Below are 20,374 nucleotides of genomic sequence, written 5' to 3' on the forward strand. Positions count from 1 at the left end.
TGTACGAATGACGTAATGCGCCATCTAGTGGCTGTGTATGGTAGTCTCTTGAGGACGCTGTTTTCTTTACATTTTGTGTTCAATTGTTTGATTAATTATTGCTGATAACAATAAAATGTAAAGTATGCCTAATGTAATCTATTCAAGGGGTGCCATTTGTTAATACCATTTTATTTGACAGTAGCATATGATATTTGCTCAAAGCATCAACCTATTTTATTCAATATAGCTTTCCTGTAGCTCAGTGGGAAGAGCATTGCGTTAACGTCGCAAGGTTGTGGGTTCGACCCCAGGGGATTGCGAATACCTATGTAAAATGTATAGGGTAAAGCAATGTAAGTCGCTTTGGGCGTCTTCCAAATGCCTAAATGTCAACATTGTTTAGGTGACTGTTAACTAATAAACATTTGAACTGATATTTACAAAATTGCCAGTCAATATTTATAATAGTTTAGGTTTGTGTTGCTAAGTGAAAAATATATATTTTTGACAAACAGTTGCCTGTTCTTAATCATGTAACATTTAATAAGTAACATGTTAAAGACTATTTAGGGGGATGGGGTTGGGCGAGGGTGCATGCGGTCTTCCTTCTTTTTTGTCCTGGCCTGATAAAACTCATGTGAATGCTCAGTAGTACACACATTAGGTTCTTTAATGTATTTGCATTGTACTAAAATGTGTTCATTTTCAATGGGCATATATGCGGCTGAAACAGGTAGCCTGGTGCATCCCGAATTTTTCAACATTAACATTTTAATATAACATTATAGTCTTATGGCCTTTACAAAAATGTGTTTTTGAGTAGGTGGGGTAGTGCACAATAGACCCCTGTGGTGCGGCCTAAGCTTTTGTCCTTAATGGGATTTTTTTTCCTCACATTACTTTTATACTTCAAGTAGTTTTGAAACCAGTACTTTTGGTAAAAACTTTGAGTTGATACTTCAACTTCTACAGAATTCTTTTTAAAACCTCGTATCTATACTTCTACTTGAGTAATGAATGTGAATACTTTTGACACCTCTGATCAGGATAGACCAAAGGACTGAAAGACTTATCTTTAAATTATAACCATGCACCGCTCGGGTCTTTTATTTTGAAGAAAAGTCGATTTGTGCTTTTCCTTAAGCTTCACTGTGAGGAAATGCGGAAGTGCCCATGCTGCTGATAATGAAGTCCAGTAGTGTACCGACACGTAGATAAGGTAACGTCAACCAAAATTAAATGTAATGCAGTAATCGCGCGTATTAAATTAATAAACTAGTATTACATTTGTGAAATATGTATATATTTATATGTATATTTACGGACGATCTTTCATTCGTGCGTTCAGCTGGCCATATTGCCTATTTGGAGCGCTGTGTGCATTAAGATGACGTTATTGTCACGTTATGGTGTCAATTATTACAGTAAATGCAGTGGTATATAACACAACTTATGTAATGTAGTTACATTTCAAATTATGTCTGTGGCTTGCAGGTGCATTTGAATGACGGTCATCCCCAGATAGGCTTGGTTAGGTCAAAGGAAAGATGACTAAGCGGCGTAAGAGGTTATTGACAGGTGATGGAGTGCCTAGTCCAAGAGAAGAAAAAGCACCTGCTCCACCACGCAGAGAAAAGAAAAATAAAACTGACATCGGAAAGGTGTTCATCAATATATCCATCGGTTTGTGCATCTTCAGCCTCATCTGGTTTTTCTATGCTCTTTATATGCGTTCAGCCTTGGCCAAGAGGGTCGTATCCTTGCACCCATCTCCACGGGTTCTGAATGTAAATAGCTCAAGTCCTGCTGTGTCTCCAGAGAGATTTTGGGGTTCACACCGCCCCCATGTGTACTTTGGAATGAAAACAAGAAGTCCCAGATCTGTTGTAACAGGTAGTGTGTTGCACATTGATGCTTACATTTTGTTTTACGCATTCAAATTGGGATGTATGACTATTTTTCATTTTATTTAGGTTTAATGTGGATGCGTCAGTTTGCTGATGTTGATGGAAATTTGAGACACACTTGTGAGCAAGGGGACCGTTTGCAGGGCTACGGATGGCTGATGCATGATGGCGTCTCTTTTGGAGTCCAGGAGATTCATGACCGCGATTTCACCCTCACAACAGAGTTTGTGAAGCGTATGGGTGGAGATCACGGTGGTGACTGGACATGGAGAATTACTGCAAAGCAACATGTGAGTAGAAAGCATTTTTTTAGGAGGATATATATAAATCTGGAGAGTATTGTAAAGCAAAGATATATGAGATATGACTCGTCAAATCAGATGCTAGTTGTTTTTTATGAACAGATGCTAGAGCCTTTTACATGTGGATTTAGTTATGCTTTATTGTTGTATACTGAAACCTAGTGGTACAGATGCAGTATCACACTAAAGCAAAAGTTTTCAGTTTCTAATGCCATAGTAAAATTTGACCCTCATGATACATTTGTTCTGTGAACTAAAATATTTAATTTCTGTGGGGTTGACTGGGATCAAGTGAAACATTTAAGCTGGTTGTGATCTGGTGTGATGTCGACATGCTCTGTGTAAAACTTTGGTTTGATAGAAAACTGATATGACGTCAGTATTCATTTTTTCCTCTAATTGTATTTATTGTATACTTAATTTTATATACAGTATATTTCGTTTTAAACATTTTTAGGTTTTAAGAATGAACATTTGAGCCCATTTAAGAGCATGAAATTAGCGGAATGTAACTTTTGTAGTTTTACTTTAAGCACTTTGACTAAGGAAGATAACATTTATATTTCCAAGTCTTCACCTGAGTAGCAGTTGGTCCACTCACTTTGGAATGCACATTTTAGTAAACAAAGAACAAACAATGTAATTTTGTGATTAAGAAGAGCTTAGGTTATAGTCTTACTCAACCGAACCAGTAATACCAGTATTATGTATTTAAGTGGTATACCAGTTTGTTATAAAACATATAATTGATGGTAACAATTGCATTGTCTTGTAATTACAGAGGTGATGATTGGTGTTGCGTTGTTTGCTCACCTAAATGCCTTCATTTCAACCACAAAAAATCACACATAAAATTCTCAAATTTAAACATTAAATTCGAAGCTCATACATTCGTACTAATATAAAATGTCTGAGGGTAATTTTGATGAACAAACAAAAAAGAATATTTAGTTTCATTATCCAAAGAGCTTGGTCATGTTTGTTTTGTCTTTGATTGACAGAGCTCTGCTGTCACGGCTCCAGTAATCTCACTGATGTTCTACGCTGCCACAGACGTTCAAGGTTCCTTGCAAGCTCACGTAGAAGAGAAAAATCACTTGAGTTCTGTTACAGGAACATCTGAAGAGCTAGGCAACTTCAAGATCACTTTTGGAAAACCCACTGCAGGGGAAGGTGCTGCTGGCAAATATGCCAAGTATGTTGTGCATCAACACACAAATGTGGATTGCTTTTAGTAAACTGGGCACTGTACACGCATACACAATAGGGATGTAACGATTACCAGTTTGGTGCTTTACCGTGACAATAACTTCCAACTGTTAGTATTACCACTTCATATCTTAATATCCGTTAAACCATACAAGTGTTTCTGCTTGAAAAACCCTGTCCAGCATCAAACAAAGTTACCAAGAGCACTGAAAAAAGTAACTTGTAGAATTTACTTAATAAAATCCTCATAAAAATTTGCACAAACATTTTTTAAGTAAAATTTGCTGCTATAATTCAAGTACAACTTACTAACCAGAATAAAGTAATTTCTACGTATTAAATAAATTTAGTTTTTGTTAAAATATCACGTAAATGTTACTTAAGCTAAACCAAAAAATGACGCTGTTCAAAAACAAGTGTCTAACTCAGACTTCACGGATCACTTACTTTCATGTTAAAATATAAAAAAATCACAAAATAATAGTCAAGTTAGAAGAGACTGGTGGTCTCTGTACTGGCATTAGCACAGTTACTGCTCAATAAGTGAAAAAACACACTTCATGACTAATATCGTGTCTCCCTCAGCCTAGGCACAAGCACCGCTCTTCTTATCAAAGGTAACAATTTAAAAAAAACTTATCAACCCAAAAATAGTATCAAAGATAAATCAACAAAAAGCACAAACAATTCTTTCTTTTTTACTAAAAAACACAATCTTAATGACAGTTAATCTCCTAAAGCGTTCAGATGCGAAGCGTGATTGGAACTACAGGTCAACGGCCAAGGTAAATCTTTCTACAAACTAACGAAATAAATAAGTAAACTTAATCTGACCAATTTAATGGGTGTAACATAATCAAATTGAGTTGGATTTACATAATTTGTTCAATTAAAATTACTCAAAGAAAATAATTAAAATCTTGATCAAGATTTTTACATTTTTTTAACTGTTTTTTTTTGTTGTTGTTAAAAACAGGAACATAATTATATATGTTATATAAATACATATTTTAATAATTTATTGTCATAAAATCTACTAAGGCACATAATACATTTTTTTCAGTGGGAATAACATAGATGCAACATGAAACGTGGGATTTGTTAGTTTATGTCAGGAGAGTAAGTCAGGAGTATTGACATTCGGAAAAAAATAAGCCATACGTATTGATTCACGTCTGCTCCTAAGAGTTTGTGATGATAGTGCTTCTAATTAGAACTTCCAAGTACAACTAAACCCCATCTGTGTGCATGCAAACGCATTCGAAAAATGATTCCTGAAAGGGAAACCTTGTAACATTAATGGGATGAGTCCCTTGAAGCACACTGTGTGAACGAGAGCCTGAAACAATGATGTAAAAGCCATGCAGTGATGACACGCATCTGTATTAAATCGTCAATAATTTGGCTAGGGAAACAAGTTCAGTATTCAAGTATTTTTTGTTTGTTAGTAAATCGAAAAATACAAAATAAAATATTTAAATCATGGATGAATGCAAGATTCCTAATCACCAAACATAAGGTCACGTGCAAGAATATCGTTGTCTGCTTCTAAACGCAGTTTGAACTTGTTTTAAAAAAATGATAAACTTATTTTTAAACTCATTTTGTACATCATGATACTGAAAAATTATAATACCCAGGGGTGGTTCTCTGCCTCAAAAAGTAGACATTTTTTATCGTTTCCCCCAACATTTATTATTTAATTTTGAGGTTAAAATATTTGTATGCTCAGAAGAACTCTTGTTCTTTATTAAGGGTCTATTTGGTAAGTTTTACTTTGAGGCGTTAATTAATACATTATATAACAAACATGTAGTTAAGCTGGGCTGTTTTAACACATGAATCCTCATGACTCCAGTATTACCTAAGGTTTGTTCTTTCATGGCCGTAGCCAGGGTTTGAAAAGTAGTGAGGTCTGTTGTGGGGTGTCAATAATTATATTTAATATATACTATAAATGCCATAAATCATTCAACTTTAATAAATATAATAAAGTTAACAAATATTAACGTATACCTGTAAACAGGGCTTGATACTGTTTGTTAGTGAAAATGACCAACTTCTATCCTAGCGCATCTCGAACCAGCGTCTATCCACTATGGGTGACGAGCGTCTCCCATAGTTGTCAAAAGAGCAACCTTTGAAGTAGCGTAGTCTGGATTACTTGCACAGCTCTCTCTCGCTGGTCTCTGTTACACTATTTTCACTGCTACAGGCCTGATACCGTGCTTTCGGTATTCTGTGTAAGTTTGCATCGAACAAGCCTGAACAATTTGTTTTTAATTGTTTTCATATGACATTTTATATTTATTTTATTTTAAATGTTTTTATATTATAATCTCGTTGGGCTATTAGACTGCCTTGCGTTCTTGTGCCTCATTCCTCTTCGTTGTTTGGCATTTACCAATAAAAAATATAAATAAAAAAAGTTCGTTTTAAAATTGACGTCTTTGTCATTTGCAAAAGACAACAATATATGGTACAGAATAATAACCCCAAAAAAGAGAGATTATTTAGGGCTATTTAGCACTAAATAAAGGAAGGCAGTAATAATAACAAATCGCGCTATATAATAAAAAACATAATAATAAGTTACATTTATATAGTGCTTTTCTGGGAACTCATAGCGCTTTACAAGGAAGGGGGAATCTCCTCAACCACCACCAATGTGCAGCATCCACCTGGATGAGGCGACGGCAGCCATATTGTGCCAGAAAGCCCAGCACACACCAGCTTTTTGTTGCAAAGCAATTTAGTACATATGGGGATGATTAGGAGGCCATGATGTGTAGAGGTGAATGGGTGAATTTGGGATTTTTAATGACCGCAGAGAGTCAGGACCTTAGTTTCACATCTTATCCGATGGACAGACATAGCCTATAGAGCTAAAAACACTGCAGGGAAATAGCTTTCATAGTGAACAACCTTATTTTCATGACAAAAAAATTCACACATCATTGGATGGCAGTATATTACATCACATGTATTTACAGGATCTTCACGGGAGATTTCAGAAAATCATGTGGATGAACAAAATCTAATGATCCCAGGACAAATTCCTGGACACGTTTTCCATATCTTTGTGAAAAGGGCTCTAGTTTCTCACAACACACACAGACAGATGATTTGCTGAATTGTTTTCTGTTTATATGAAAATCTTATTTACCCACATGAGTCTGTTTAATCTGAACAAGAAAACTTTTACCTCATGCCCCCAACGTGCCATGACTAATATTAATGTTATTTATTTAATGCAAGTCAAACAAAAGGGCATTTACAGGTAAACTTAATATTAAATTTGGTTTACATCAGTACCTTTTTTACATTTCAAGAACATGTTAATAAAGTCGTGATAATATTGATAACTGTGATAATGTTGTTCTCTATAATCGTGATCTTAACTACACCCTTACATCTTTGATACACAAGTAAAAGTTAAAGATTTGTAATCTCAATGCAGTATCTATTATGCTAATATAATATGTGCTAATACTTATTGTAATATTTTTGGTGTGAAAGAAAAAAGAATGAAATTCAGGTTAGCATATGCTGTCTCTCTTCTTTTCAGATTTAATTACCTGAAGACCAGGAGCCCTGGCCTGGATAAACTGACGGATATAGCGAAGAACAGCCTAAACCACAAGTTCATTTTCAGTCCTCCAAAAGGTGAAAAAAGATCATATTTCGCTCTGGACTCTCACAAAGTCACCACCCATCACAATCAGCAGCACGATCCCAAGATGGAGAGCGACTTTGTTGTGCATCAGGTGACCGTTCAGACACCTTTTCAAATCGAAGTTTTGTTTGAATCTGGAAGCTTCCGCGACCGGCCGAATCAGCTCGCGGGCTCTGTTCTCACAGATGAGCTGGAGAGGCGTAAGGTGGCATTCGATGAGAAGTTCGAGGGTACCTTTGGCCTCCAAGCAAAAGAGTTCACATCATCACAGATCAAATTCGCCAAGGCAGCTTTTAGCAACATGCTTGGTGGTATGGGATATTTTTACGGCCAGTCGGTCGTACAGTCGGTTTACAACGAGCATCCCTTGCTTTATCCCGAAAGCCCACTTTTCACGGCGGTTCCATCTCGCTCTTTCTTTCCAAGGGGCTTTCTCTGGGACGAAGGTTTTCACCAGCTCCTTCTGAGCAAATGGGACCCTCCGTTATCACTGGAGGTCATAGCACACTGGCTCGATCTCATCAACGTCGAAGGCTGGATCCCACGTGAGCAGATCTTGGACGACGAGGCACGCAGCAAAGTACCATCCGAGTTTATAGTGCAGCACAATGAAAATGCCAACCCGCCCACGCTGTTCCTGGTTCTGCAACAGCTGGTGGAGCAACTGCAGACCGACCCAGATAGGCTGTCCTCTCACCTTCCTGTATTGAGAAGGCTTTACCCAAGACTGCAGACGTGGTTCGAGTGGTTTAACACCACCCAAGCTGGACCCGTGGCTAATTCCTACCGTTGGCGAGGGAGGGACAAAGACACCAATCTTTTTCTAAATCCCAAGACCCTGACGTCTGGTCTGGATGACTACCCACGGGCTTCCCACCCCTCATCTGAGGAGAGGCACGTGGATTTGTATTGCTGGATGGCCTTGGCCTCTGGGATTATGGAAAATGTGGCGAGAATACTTGGGGAACCCCATAAGGTATACGAGAACACCCATCTAACCCTCAGCAATAATGAGCTGTTAAATGAGCTGCACTGGTCCGATAGTCTGCAGGCTTTCAGCGATTATGGCAACCACACCCAAGCTGTGTCACTTCAGCAGGAAAAGGTATATGTGCCCCCCGGACAACCACGGCACCAGTTTCCGGTTACCCGACTGGTTCGTTCAGTTCGCAGGGCTCCCAAACTGCAGTATGTGAATGCGTTAGGCTATGTTAGCCTTTTCCCTTTCTTGCTTCATATTCTGACACCAGACTCTCCTAAACTGGAGCATATTTTACGAGACATTCAAGATCCAGAACGCCTTTGGACGTCCTACGGTCTGCGTTCGCTCTCGCGGGCAGATCCTCTCTATATGAAGAGGAACACGGAACATGACGCCCCCTACTGGCGAGGTCCCATTTGGATCAACATCAACTACCTGGCTGTTAGAGCACTGCATCACTATGGCAACATTGAAGGGCCATACAAGGAGAAAGCATCTGCCATCTATCAAGAGCTCAGGACTAACCTTATTCAAAATGTTTACAAGCAGTATCTGGAAACTGGATACATATGGGAACAATACAGCGATAGCACTGGAAGGGGACAAGGTAGCCACCCCTTTACAGGCTGGTCAGCTCTGACTGTACTAATAATGGCCGAAAAATACTGAGAATCAGAAGCAGGCTGGAATCAGCATGATGAGTCAAGGTGTTGAAACGGTGCCAAATGTTTGTTCTAATAAAATTTATTTCATTTTTAGATCATTTGAAAACAAAAATGCAAGTTTGTGATTTTCGTTTTAGATTCTCATTTATTATTATAAATGAAATCCAAGCGGTTAAAATATTAAAATTTTACATATCGTTTACTGTGATTTAATGTGTTTCCTCAGGTTTAAGATGCACAGGCTTTTTCCTGGATCTGGCAAAGCTATAACTATTACTTCAGGAAATGACTGTGCACCTTTTTTCTGTCATTGCTGTTCGGCTTAATTTAACAAAAAAAATCAAAATCTTTTTGTAATCTTTTTTCAAAATTCTTCTTTGGTGTACTTGAAAAGGAATGCTAGATAGTATTTGTCACAAGTATTGATCAATCATTGCAATACATTCAAAGCTGTGGTATACTTTTTGTATGTGCATGTGCTTTTTCTATTAGGGTTTTACAACAATTAGTTGCGATTAATACGTATTAATCTACACATAAATCTTTTCTCCTATAAAGCACTTTGGTCAGCCTGGTGGCTGTTGTAAATGTGCTATACAAATAAAATGAACTTGAACTTGAATAAATGTTTTTGTTTACATAATATACTGTATGTGTGTGTACTGTGTATATTAATTATGTGTATATAAATACACAAACATCCATGTATAATTTTAAGAAAAAAAAATACAATATATATAAATATTATATTAAATATTTATATTTATGTATAATGTTAATTATACAATATATAATAGATATGAGTTTGGTTCCAAAAAAATTAGATGATAATTCTCAAAAATCAAACATCTGTAAACATTTCGAAATATATACATTGACGTGTTTGTATTCATTTATGCATAATTATAATACACAGAAGACACACATATATAATGTAAACAAAGGCTTTTATTTTGCTTTCGATTAGTTGCGACTAATGCTGTGCTGCCCTATTATTTTTATCAACCCAATATCATTTCTGTTTTTAAAGAATAAAATCCTTTTGAAACGTGTTGTCGTGATGATTTGTGGTAATTGAAGTGAACTGGTTGTTAATGTAGACTAAAGCTAACAAGTGTTCAATTTAATTTCATTTAAAGTGTAGGTCATTTAGTATCGGTCCTTCCTGTCTTGATTAGGCGATTAAATGTTAAGCTGGACTTCCAAAACTCAAAACAGTCTTCCTGTTTCAGCCGAAACTGGAAAATATGTGAATTAACTTTAACCTAAACTTAATATAACCATGCTTTTGGACCAAGATACTAGAATAGACCTCACACCCCTCGATTCCGTGTAGCGTAAAAGCAGGCCCAGGGAATGGATGGATAAATGTTATCATTTTTCTTATTATTGATATGTCCGGTTATTTGTATTCTTATTTAGTAAACAACTTTACAATGATGCAACATTGTTTTTTATTTACTCTGTTAGAGAAATGTATTGTTGTTGTTTTTTGGTGAGAAGTTCAAAAGTGATGTCATCTCTGTGAACACTCCTGGTTGCATCAGCAGTGTTTTGGAGATCTAAGCTTGTAGATGATTCACGCTCTGTTTGATATTTTCTATTTGGTCATACAATACAATGCATGGGACTTCGAGGTCAATCAGAGAAATGAGATAAACACGCATCTTGCTCTATGTTTACATACCCCTTGGGCATCATAGTATGTTGCCCTCATTGCTATCGGCCTTTGAAATGCATCTCCCCGTCTTTGTAGTTTTTGGTTGATTGGTGTGACTAAAACACTCAATGCGCAATCCCCCCCTGCACAGACGCACGGTACAATGGGATAATAGCCAAAACAGCATTAGCGAGATCTAACGCACAGGCATAAATAGATGAGTCAGAGTTCCTCCATTTGCGCATTGATGAGTTCCTGAGCCTCTGTTTGCATCCATTGGTACGAGTTGTAGGAGACATGTTCATGTGAGTCACACTTTTTGCCCTGTAATGGAGCAATTATAGCATTAAATTCTCAAAGGCTTCTGTTTTAACGTTATGAAGTGGTTCATTTGCTGATTAAATTCTGCAGCGAATGGAGCTGTTCATTCACACTTCATTCGGCCTGCTTAGAAGTATCCGTGTTACAGTGTGGAAAGTGTAATGATGGCACATGCCTGCTAGGTGGAGCCATTTAGTCATCCTCTGATCACCACTTTTTACATACAGTATATATACTGGGCTGTTTAAGCCAGGGGAATGCAGAATGTATTTAAAGCCACATGGCTTTCAATTTTGCACATTACCCGATGACACTGTTGCATCACTGTGATGTTTTCATCTCAGGCTTCAGCTGGGTTTTCTGTTGATGTCATGATCTGGCACTTTATATATGCGTGTCATATAGTGCGTTTGGGTCACAGTGCCTTGGTCATAATTGCTTGTTACCTCAGCGAATCGATCGGTGATGAAATCGCTGATGCAGTGACGTTCAATGCCATCGTCTCCCACCACACACTGGTATGTCTCCCACGGGAGCCTTACTTGCTGAACAACAAGCGTGTATGCCGAGCTTGGCCAAGCTTTCACCCTTTGGCACAGCAACCAGCATAAAATCCAATCCACACATTTCTTTCAGCCATCTTTTCATCCCCCTCTCTGTTCTTTTGCTTTTGCGTTTTCGCTTCCTCCCCCTCCAGAAAGATGTTTGCTTTTATCATCTACAGTATAACCTCCAGACATTGCTCGGATCCAGGGCCAGTGCCCCTGTCCCGCTCTCGCCCCAACAGCCAGCCTCCCTCGGCCAGTGCAGGTCTGTGTGGAGATTATGTAAGCCTGCCTCTATAAATAGTGGCACCCAGGATCTTTTGTCTTTACCTGCTCGCTCTTAGCCCAACAGTTTTATTTCTGGAGAGCTTGTGGAAGCAGTGCCATGCAGAGCGCCTGTTACCATAGTTACTTATGTTAGCAAGGAGAGAGAGACACCACATTCTTAGTTGCTTTTTTCCTCATAGCAGCAGTGCAATCTGTTTGAAAAGACTCATCCCTTTTCAGTCTTCAGTTGTCCCTCTGAAAAGGTGATGAATTCTTTGAAGGTTTTTATTGAATCACCTTGACGGGGTTGCGGTTATAAAGTCTGTCTCATGAGGAAATAGGCAGCGCAGACCGTTTAAAATAGACAGCAGGAGAAAACTAGGGGCATCCGATGTGAACAGGCTGTTTGCCTTAAGAGTTTGTCTCCGAATGAAGGATGAGTTCATTCATTTCTCCAAATAAGCCGGGTCCCGCTGCGAGTTTGAGAGAAAGTAACGGGCCTTATCCCCATGACAAGCAAAAGTGCAAAATCGATGAGCCCCCTGCTGTGAACATGAACTGTGAATTAGCTTAGCGCGATAAGGCATTCTCATTGATAGTGATTAGATAACTACAGGTAGCTGGAGTAGAGCCAGATCGGCCTGCTGGTGTGCTCTGTAGCTGCGCCTCGGAGTAGAGAAGAGGTTGCTGGGAATGTGGGGGAGTCAGTCAGAGCGGGCGGGGAACTGCTGGAACCCTCCGTAGTCACGATCAGGAAGAAAGCTTGAGCTCCGGCCCCTCCCAGCCTGAAAGGCGAGGATGGATGTCCGGGGACCAGGGTGGGCGAGCGGGTGTATTTCTGGAGCACAAGGGAAACCTGCAGCTGAGTGGGGTTTTACTTTCTGCAGTCGGGCTTCCCTAACCCCACTCCCACAGTACAAGGACTGAGTTACCTTTCCGCTTCTCTGTAAGGGGCTCTAGCACTGTTATATAGTCATGCATTGACGGGGGAGAATGACATAACTAGGGATTATAAAGTAAGCGAGAAAAAGAGAAGGAAATATTTGGCAGCCTAGAAAAGTGTGATACAAGACTGTGTCAAGTCGTGTTTCCGGTTAAAGATTCTCTCTCAATCCCTTTTTTCGGTTTCTTAGAGGCTTCATTGTTGCAACGGTTTGATGGAGAAGAGCCTTCATCTGGTGACATTGGGAGGTTTGTAACATGGGACATTTTGCAGTAATGTGACATGCAGTTTCTTCTGCCTCTTGAAAACCTTGAAAAGTGCTCCAAATACCTCCTCTCTGCCTCTCTTCTGAACACATCTTTGTGCATTGAAAGACTATAAGCTTAATATTGTACAGTAGAAAATTCATATTATTATTTTACTTAGATAACAAGAATAAAAATGCATCATTCGTAAAATTGTATATTGTCTGCAGCATATTTTAATCATCTGTGTTATTATATAAGATGCATGCATGAGATGCAATTTTTCCTAATTGTTGCCCTGGGAATTAGACAAATTATGAATGTCATAATACCATTTTATATGGGTCTGTTGAGAGTTTTAGAGGAATCAAACGGAGACAATTTTCGATTTAGTTTTTTGTTCCTTGTAACTTAATTTGAAAGTCATATTTAGTACTTCGTGACTATGTGTACCGACGTGATCTATTTTGCCATTCGACCGTAGCCACCCCATCATCTGAATGGACTCGAGATATATCATCCGACGTTTCCTTTCAAAGAAACTTTCGAGAAAATACCGATGCATCTGTGGTCTCATTACACTTTTACATTGCATTTCTTCGGTATAATAATCTTGGTAAGTGCAGGAATTACATAAACCCATTACTGAGCTCCGTGGCATTTTGCAGAGGCGAGAGGTGAGCGCTACTCGGCAGTTATCACAACAGCGTCTCGGTGTTATGAACTCTTAAAGAGGAGAGCTTTTTAATACGTTTAGGTCAACTGGGAGAGACCACTGGAGAGGGGGATATTAGGGCCTTGAATAAGGGGAAACTAGTGTGATGCGACGAGTTACCTCCAATAAATGTCAAACTCCTTAAGTATCATCATTATCATAGGAATAGTTCGTCTGCTTTCTAATAGTTCCGTCTGGAATATGGCCGCTTTTTGTCATTGTGCGCAAAAATAAGTTATAAAATAAATAAATGAAGCGTTGAAGTACCAACTGCCAATATCTTCCACCATCCTAACATTTTCACTTGGCCGCAACATAAATAAATACATAAATAGTTTGGGTAAACAAAAGATACTTGAGTAGGCATGTGCTAAATGAGTGCCTCGCTTTTTCCAGCCCACTGCAGAACGAATTCTTCCTCGTATCTCTTTTCGTCCTCCATTGGTGCTCCAGTGGCCTAGGCAAAGTAGTATCGCACAGGAGTGGAAGTCACGGCTATTACTGCACAGTAAGACAGGACAAGTGTTAGTTATGAAGTGCTCTTTAAAAGCACACGAACTTATAAGTTTTTACCTCCTTATACAGTTCAAGTGACCATATAATGGTCGGTTCCTTTCACAAAGAGCACAAAGCTATGTTTAAGACATTTTTTAAGCACTTGATAACTAACGCCTGGATATAGGCTAGTAACATTAATAGTATGTATAAACCTGTATCTTACTAATAGCTTTGTAGCATTAAAGTATTTAGTAAGTGAAAGAGCGCAGTGCCAGACGTTATTTCCGGGTTGTGGTGGGACATATCTTAAATCCGAGGTGTCTGGAATAGCACAAGCAAAATAACTACATGCAACTATTGTACGTATTTGGACATTTGTTTACTGTAAATACATTAGCTACTTATTAAAAAAAAGTTGAACACATTTCTATTTATGTAAATCTTGTTTTAACACGTAGAGCTAGCTTATTGTGTAGGCTTGCTTAGGAAAGCGTATCAATATTGTTAAATAAGTGGTGTTAGAGTGGCAAAATCCTATAGAGATTCAGAGAGATTAATTTGTATACGTTGATTGTTGCACAATCTGCAGGCCGCAAAGTCATATTGTGTGTAGCTTATTTTAAGAGGCGCTTTCCATGGTGCTGAAAACAGTGGACATTTACCACAACCCTTCCGCGAAAGTGTGACGAATGCGATGCTTATGTTGTTATGACTGTATATATTATATACTTTATTTATTGTTTTGTATCTATACTATAAAAGGCCATATTTTGTTTTGCTATCCAAAAAGGTATGGCTAATTATAATTAGATTACAGAGAGTAAAAGTAGCTTTGTGCGTTTTTATCAAAGGCTTGAATAGTTATGGTTAAAACATGTTTGAAAGTAAGTATTGTTGTAAAGATAAAAGATGACGTGTACAATAATAAGATGGTAAAAGTAACCATGAACGAGGGGACACAAATAATGCGAGTTGCTAAGAATCTTTTATTTTATTTTATTAACAGTGCAAACCTTACAACACATTTGCATGCCCGTTTATTAGAAATGTACGGTATGTAAATAAAAAATAAATATTTCTAAATTCATAGACATTAAATTAAGACGTTAATGTAATTTAATTAGCCTGAACTTTTTGTACAAAACAAGTATCTGACAATATAAAAAAGTGACTGCTTCTGAGTTGTCTATACCGTTATGTGGTCAGCTTCTGACCAAAATTAAGCCTGGATAATAACAACAAACAGCTGTTCATATATTTTATTTTATGCTACAGAGGAAATTAAAATATTAATTTATTTTACACATTTTAAAGCTCTTTACATTTGTTCTTGTCAACATCCCATGTATTCGAAAACGCAATGTAAAGCATATATTTTGAATTAGCAATAGATCTGGGCTGGCTCTCCCTCGTTCCCTTACATTGAACGACAAACTTGTTGAAGCGTCAGAACCGTAACTCTCCTTTTATGGGGAAGCCCGTCATATCCTCTGTCCATATATGGTCACGAAGATGACACGCAGCGGGGAATCCTCTCACTGGAGACAATGAATGGGGAGGAGGGCTGATCGGTTAGACGGAGTGTATAAAAGGCGAGCGAAGGGAAGCCGTTAGTGTGAGAATCAACAGATCTACTTATCAACAGATAGCTGGAGAGCTATAATACCTTGACGCATATCTAAAAAAAGGGAATTCCAGATCATTTACGTTTCTTTTGGACGAGCACCTTTACGGACTTAACTATCGGATCCGTTTCTGTTCACACTTGTGTTTGCATACCACCTTTTTTAATAACCAGCTTGGACTGACAGCCATTGGGAAGCAATCGTTTTACGGGAAAATGCTAAACAACATGGATTTAAACTCTCAAGATTCTTTCTACTCTCAGTTTGAAAACTGTAACAGTTCTGCTATCGGCATGGAAACTCACGGCTCGAAAGACAGCCAGGATGCCTTCGTGGACTCTGGAAGGACAGCACCTACCCAGTTTGCACACGGTGAGTTTCTGACAGACTTCTGCACCGCAGTTTCTTAAGCTGTATTTGTTATAGACTATGTGGGGTTTGCATACTTGTGCATAGAAAATATGTAATACATAAAGGAAAGTTAAATCATTTTAGACCGCCCCTCAAACTGTATAACGTGTGACATGTAGTTACATAACTGATTTGCGCGTTCCACTAAAAGCTTTTCGTATACTGACGCATGGCTGTTTTTCTCCATGGCAGGTGCACCTATTACCCCCAAAACAGAGCCCACCAGTACAGACCAGTACAACTCTTGTCACGGTCCTAAACAAAGCTACGCAACCTCCTTGGCTTACTCAGGCAGTTTCTACGTGGAAACATCTCAAGGAACGCCGTGCAGCACGGAAACATTGCTCAACATGATCACCGAAATCGTAGGCATCTCAACAACCCCCGTGTCGGACGCCCGTCAGTGCGCGGACGGTACGATGATTGGCACTCCTTCCACTGTGCCCACTGGCAGTAGCAGTTTTGGCGACGAGGCGGTCCAGAGACAGGCCTCCACGTGCTCGATCGGCAGCGCCACCCCGCCGCTGTATTCCCCGGGACAGGCAGGCCACAGCTACCCAGACTCCCAGACCACCACGCAGGCCCAGGACTCTGCTGCATCGCACCTGAACTTTTGCTCTTCCGCGCAGGCTTCGACCCATGACGCGGAGCCGCTGTCAGAAAGCGCCACGTTCCCTGTGGTGATAAAAAATGAATTCGAGAGCAGCTGTTATGAGTGGGGAACTTTTAATAAGTCGGATAACTACCTGGATGCTGGCTTTCAGTCAGAGGCATTCGCAATGTCCAATAGTTTTTCAACCGATCAACAGGTGGACGTGAAAGAGCTTTTGGACTCCTACTCTCCCATGTGCCCAAACCCAGAGATTGAATTCAAAGTGGAAGGCACCCTAAAACAAGAGCAGTGCTTTGGAGATACTTGCACACAAGGTTTTAACACCACCATGTTTAACTACTCCGCTCCAGTGATGGATATCCAATCCAACAGTCTTTTGAAACCCACCGTATTTCCAAATATTGACCTCCAGTCTAGCTGTGACACAACTTACTCGACCTCAACGATAGACTCAGTCTTGTATTCATCTTTATTACCAGAGTCCTTTAGTCAAACTTACACACGGGCTCAGAAACCTAATAGAGCGAGAAAGAGCCCTGCCTCATCCACCGGGCCCGCGAAGGAGAAACCCTTCTCGTGTCCCATGGAGACCTGCGACCGTCGATTCTCTCGATCGGATGAGCTCAACAGGCACATCCGCATCCACACGGGACACAAACCTTTTCAGTGCCGCATCTGTTTGCGAAGCTTCAGCAGAAGCGACCATCTGACCACGCACACGCGCACTCACACGGGTGAAAAACCTTTTTCTTGTGATGTCTGCGGCAAACGCTTTGCCAGGAGCGACGAGAGAAAACGGCACGGCCGCGTGCACCTCAAACAGAAAGAAAAGATGGAGTTGAAGCCACAAGTTGTTAATTCATGGCCGTTTACTTTGCCCGAAGCCATTTGAACGAGAATTGCGATGGGCGTCACGGCCTCTTGCTGTGCGTAATGTTAAATCTTACCGTCTTGGAAGATTCAAGATTTCTATTGTTTAAGGTACAGATTACGACTCCAAAGCTCAACATAAACGTTGTGGCAATTGTTGCAAGCGACCCGTACGAGCGTAAAGGTCCACTGAGGTGACAGGTTGCCTAAAAAGGGGGACAAAAATCATAAAACGGGACCTCCCACAATGAACCTTGCTGCATGTGCAGCAAGTGCGTAATGTTGTGGATTTGTATCGTTTTCCTCGGCCATTATCTTTCCCTATCGGGGAGCGTGTGTTGCAGAACACATGAACTGAAGTTCAGCACTTTGACCATGGAACAGCTCCAACCTCGACCTTGCATTGTAACGCGGTGGTAAAACGCACAGCTGGAATGTATTGCACTTATCTCCACTTTCGAACTTCAAGTGTTTTATTTCGTGCTTTTTTGGTCTTTTATATTCTAACGCCGTCACCTGTAAGACTTCTTTAAAATGCATGTATATGTTTGAGTGATATTAATAATCTCTGATGGATGCCTTGCTGCAGATGTCAGATTTACCTCGTTTTACAACATGGTGGCATTATTGGTTAGTGTGCCAAGGTTTTTACAACGTTTTTCCCCTTTTATAAATGTTTCATTTTGTTGCTATGCTATCGAATGGTAATTGTGTTGTACAGTTAAAGGTTTCAGTTCTGCTATTGTCAAATCTACATAGCCAATGGGAAGAAATAAATACATTTATATTCCAATGATCATTTGTATTTTTCTAACAACTGCTACTTTTTACATTTAATTTTAGTCAGAGAAATGATTTATATCTCTATTTAAAACGTCTCCTGTGTGAAGACACAGGCCACACCAAAAGATGTCTTGAACTTACATAATCAGCATCTATTTGAATGTATTATTCAGGTTTTAATACCCCTGTCTGCCCAAGGTATCTGCTATAGGACATTTCTTTACCAGATCATACTTGTGTATTACTGTTCGAAATTATGACCCTAATTATGATTCATGAATCAATTATCCAGTTCACATGACTCCTATATTTTGTGATGTAATGAGGAAAAAAGTAGAATAGCACTGGATTTGACATTGCTGTTATGTGATTAGAAAGCATACACTGCTGCAGATTTCAATAGCTCTTTTACATCTTTGAACAATTTTGATATGCCTTTCAGACTAAAAGCTTTTGTTTTGTAATAGCTGAATTAATCAAACGCAGTAATAGGGGAAATGTAGAAAAAAATTGAACTTGCCTTAAGTTATAGTAATTACACTGGAGAACTGAATTTGTACATATCAAGACAGTTTATACGCAATACTTTGGATGAAAATTGATGTTTGTTATTTTTATGACAAATATTTACAAATAAAAACATTTCTTGAGGTGTTTAAAGAGAAGGCTGTTCACTGAAAATGATAATTTATCCATGCTATAAGTGCAGTTTTGCATATATTCCACTGATCTGTCCATGTCTCTCTCATGCAGACACACCTACATGTTTCAAGTTCTTGCAATCTGTCACCAAAAGCGTAGCAGCAAAAGAGACTCCACAACACGTAGGCTGCCCTGTACGCATGACGCGTCCCACTCCGATGCTGTCTCACTGATGCTTAGGCACTGTAACCATCAGGACGTGATGGGTTTTATATTACGCCACACTACATTTCATCAGACAGAGGAATAGATCTCTTTAAAAAGTAGATTAATATGAAACCAGGATGATAAGGAGTTAAATGCTGCCTTATATTACAGTGTGCATATGATAGTACAACATTTCATCTATGAGGGATTGTTCAGCTATTCGTCAGAAAGGTTCAGAAGGACCAGATGGAAGCAGATATTCATAACATGCCAAAAATCATACATACCATGTTTTCTAAACGCAACCAAAAGGAAGGGCACTAGATGACTCACAACCAAGGTTCCACAGTTACTACTCTGTTGAGAGAATAAAAAAAATAAAAATGAAGTTCACCCTAAAATGAAAATTCTGTGATCATTTACTCACACTCTCGTTATTTCAACCTGTAAAACTTTCTTTCTTCCGCATAACAGAAAATATTTTAATGAATGTTGTTAACTGGCCCCCATTCACTTGCATTGGTTTTGTGTCTATACAATTGAAGCGAATGGGTGCCAGCGCTGTTTGGTTACCACATATCTTCCTTTGTGAAAGAAAGAAAGACATATAGGTTTGAATAACAAGAGGATGAATAAACAATCCGTTTTAATTTTGACTCTTCAAATTAAATTTTGCTCAAATTTTGACCTAAAGTCACCATGAAAAAAAATGAAATCCTTATTTTCCATCTAATATGGCAGTGTTTTTTATACATGATTTATTGGTGTGGGTCATTATACTTTTTTTGTTCATGAACCTTCATAATCTTTAATCAAAGTCAGAAATTTACCCTCCAATTCCAAACTACATCCCTTCTCAGCACGATGGCCAGAGGGAGAGACTCTACTCACTGTACAATTGAGTTTAAGCTGAATCACCCTGAAAACTTTTACCAACCAATAATATAAAGAATTTGATTGGTTAGACATAAATCCAATAGACATAAAAATGTTAAGTTTGAATAGGTACATTCTTCAATCCTGTGAATCGTACAAAAAAGTACGATAACTAGAAAAAATTCTAAAAAGCTCTAACTCCACCCCTACCCGAAAGACACTGGCATGAAAGCAAATTGGACAAAAATGTACAAATGATTTAGCACGAATTGATACAAATTAGCCAAAATTGGCCACAACGTACAATAGTTAAAATTTTGTCGTGAGATTGTGTTTGGTTTGTTGCTGAGGATGCTATGTAATAAAATAAGCCTACTAAAGGACTAGTTATAAGGACTAAGTACAAGGAAACACTAGCTTACTGTATAGG

General features: G+C 38.9%; 2 protein-coding genes across 2 annotated transcripts; both read left to right on the forward strand.

Moving 5' to 3' along the window:
- Positions 1-1,138: 1,138 nt before the first annotated feature.
- mogs (mannosyl-oligosaccharide glucosidase) lies at positions 1,139-9,366 on the forward strand. The gene is made up of 5 exons (XM_056737371.1): positions 1,139-1,201; positions 1,477-1,875; positions 1,956-2,179; positions 3,193-3,386; positions 6,969-9,366. The coding sequence occupies exons 2-5, from the start codon at positions 1,530-1,532 to the stop codon at positions 8,725-8,727; spliced, it is 2,523 nt and encodes an 840-aa protein (XP_056593349.1). The 5' UTR covers positions 1,139-1,201; positions 1,477-1,529; the 3' UTR covers positions 8,728-9,366.
- A 6,059-nt stretch (positions 9,367-15,425) lies between these two features.
- On the forward strand, positions 15,426-18,761 carry LOC130410121 (early growth response protein 4). Its single transcript, XM_056734571.1, has 2 exons — positions 15,426-15,914; positions 16,146-18,761. The coding sequence occupies exons 1-2, from the start codon at positions 15,758-15,760 to the stop codon at positions 17,456-17,458; spliced, it is 1,470 nt and encodes a 489-aa protein (XP_056590549.1). The 5' UTR covers positions 15,426-15,757; the 3' UTR covers positions 17,459-18,761.
- The last annotated feature ends 1,613 nt before the right edge of the window (positions 18,762-20,374 follow it).

The sequence above is a fragment of the Triplophysa dalaica genome, chromosome 2 (genome assembly GCF_015846415.1).
Source record: "Triplophysa dalaica isolate WHDGS20190420 chromosome 2, ASM1584641v1, whole genome shotgun sequence".
NCBI classification, from domain to species: Eukaryota; Metazoa; Chordata; class Actinopteri; order Cypriniformes; family Nemacheilidae; genus Triplophysa; species Triplophysa dalaica.